At 44.5% G+C, this 2,356-nt stretch overlaps 1 protein-coding gene and 1 non-coding gene across 2 annotated transcripts; one reads left to right on the forward strand and one right to left on the reverse strand.

The window, feature by feature from the left end:
• Nucleotides 1–311: 311 nt before the first annotated feature.
• Nucleotides 312–418, reverse strand: LOC145060817 (small nucleolar RNA R71). The gene has a single exon (XR_013687000.1). It is a non-coding gene; the product is annotated as a small nucleolar RNA R71 (small nucleolar RNA).
• A 1,270-nt stretch (nucleotides 419–1,688) lies between these two features.
• On the forward strand, nucleotides 1,689–2,144 carry LOC145060214 (uncharacterized). The gene has a single exon (XM_079007921.1). It carries the CDS (start codon nucleotides 1,689–1,691, stop codon nucleotides 2,142–2,144), a length of 456 nt encoding a protein of 151 aa, XP_078864047.1.
• Nucleotides 2,145–2,356: the final 212 nt, after the last annotated feature.

The following is a 2,356-nucleotide window of genomic DNA, read 5'->3' on the forward strand; positions in this document are numbered from 1 at the left end:
TGCAACCTGCAATTCCCACGACTGCTACTTTCGAGCTAAAGGTTCATATCCTAGCTTTACTTAAAGAAATACCGTTTTATGGAAAAGACCATGAAGATGCCTACAAGCATTTGGACGAAGTCAATGATGTAGCTGATTACTTCAATGTTCCAAATGTGCCCCGCGAGACTCAGCTACTTTGTATGCTTTCGGTGACATTCAAAGGTGCTGCAAAAGACTGGCTCAAGTCACTTCCCCCCGGATCAGTCACAACTTGGGCCAAGATGAAAGAAGAATTCCTTGATCACTTTTTCCCACCTTCCAAGATAGCCAAGTTAAAGAAGGCCATTCCTAACTTTGAACAACAAGCTGGAGAGTCACTATATGAAGCATGGGAGAGGTACAAGAGCTTACTAAGAAACTTCCCACACCATGACCTAAACAGCCAGCAAGAAGTCTCCATCTTCTATAATGGAGTCAATGTCACAACCAGGCAGTTACTAGACTCGCAAGGCCCGCTAACAAAGAAGCCGCCCCCGGTGATCAAAGAATTGATTGAAGAATTCTCTAAACACTCTAGAGAATACCACAACCCTAGACATGATGTCACTAGGGGAGCCGCTTATGCAGCTACTGAAGACTTATCCGCGGTCATGGCTATGCTAAAAACCATGGATAGGAGGATGGATAAAATGGATCAAACGGTCCATGCTATTCGGGTGGGCTGTGAAAACTGCAATGGGCCTCACCTCACTAGAGACTGTGATTTAGATGAGAATGGCAACAAGAAGGTGTAAGTGTGTTACTCAAGTGGAGACCGATATGATGAAGACTGGCGCAAACAAAAGAAAGAATGGCTCCCTTATGAAGAGTACAAGAAAGACAAGGAGGAAAGGTTTAGGCAAAAAGGGAGAGGGTTCTACCAAAAGGAGGAGCCGGTGCAAGAAAGGAAGCCAAGCTTGGAAGAAATGCTCACCAAATTTGTAGCTGCTTCAGAAAAAAGACATAGTGATCATGATGCTGCAATTCAAGAAACAAGGACCATGCTTAGGAACCATCAAGCATCTATCCACAATATAGAAACGCAGCTTGGGCAACTTGCTCAACAAATCAACCAAAGGTCACCGGGCGAACTTCCTAGCAAAACCGAAAATAACCCACGAGGCGCGCACATAAACATAGTCACAACAAGAAGTGGGAAGATAATCACTCCCCTGGAACCTATTCAAACTGAGTCATCCAAGAAATCACAGAAGGAGGAGGCAGAAAACCAAGACATACAATCTAACAGCCCTACTCATCGAGTACCACGTATGGACTCGGCAAGTACATCACAAAATCCCAAGGAGCAGGTCCCTGAAAAACTTTACCAGCCTCCCATGCCATACCCAGCCCGAGCTAAGAAGGAGAAGCAGGAAGAGGAGTATCAGAAGTTTCTAGATCATATCAAGACTCTTCAAATCAACATACCCTTCATTGAAGCCGTCATGCAAATGCCCAAGTATGCAAAGTTCCTTAAGGAAATTCTCACTGATAGAAGAAAGATGGTAGAAGTGAAGAAGGTAGTACTCAATGAAAACTGCTCAGTTGCTATGCTAAATAAGCTACCAAAGAAGAAAAGTGATCCGGGGAGTTTGACTTTACCTTGCTAATTTGGCAACTTGGCCACCATTCAGGCCTTAGACGATTCGGGAGCAAGTGTGAACCTAATGCCATACTCATTCTTTAAGAAGCTGGATCTCCCGGAACCTAGGCCAATCCGCATGGCAATTCATTTGGCAAACAAGACAGTCACCTTCCCAAGAGGCATATGCGAAGACATACTAGTCAAGGTGGACAAATTCGTCTTTCCCACTGATTTTATCATTCTAGACATGGAGGCGGATCCACAAGTGCCAATCATCCTTGGAAGGCCCTTCCTCAACACGGCAAATGCTATAGTAGACATGAGGGACTCGAAGCTCACCTTGCGGGTAGGAGAAGATTCAGTCACATTCGAGGTAGACCAAGCTATGAAGTATTCAAGTAACAGTGACGACACGGCATTCTCAATTGATATGTTAGACGAATTATTGGAGAAATGCATAACTGAAGATTCCATCAAGTTCAAGATTCCATCAAGTTCACAACTGATGATGAAGAATTTGATCCAGAAAAAGACTTGATGGAAATTGAAAGACTGCTAGAAGAAGCGGATTATGAAGAATTGGTGAAGAACACTGACAGTCCTACTCGCTGAGTAGGACCGATCTACTCGCCGAGTTCCTCTCTAGAAAAGGCAGAAGTCGTGAATACAGCCACCAACTCGCCGAGTACCCTACCTGCACTCGGCGACTCCAACAGTCAGAACCAAAAATCGGAGCACAAAACTTTACCA

This window comes from Lactuca serriola, chromosome 6 (assembly GCF_051521515.1).
Source record: "Lactuca serriola cultivar US96UC23 chromosome 6, Lser_US96UC23_V15, whole genome shotgun sequence".
Taxonomy (NCBI): Eukaryota; Viridiplantae; Streptophyta; class Magnoliopsida; order Asterales; family Asteraceae; genus Lactuca; species Lactuca serriola.

Coding starts and splice junctions, on each gene's coding strand:
- LOC145060214 (XM_079007921.1), top strand. CDS start 1,689: ATGCCATACTCATTCTTTAAGAAGCTGGATCTCCCGGAACCTAGGCCA.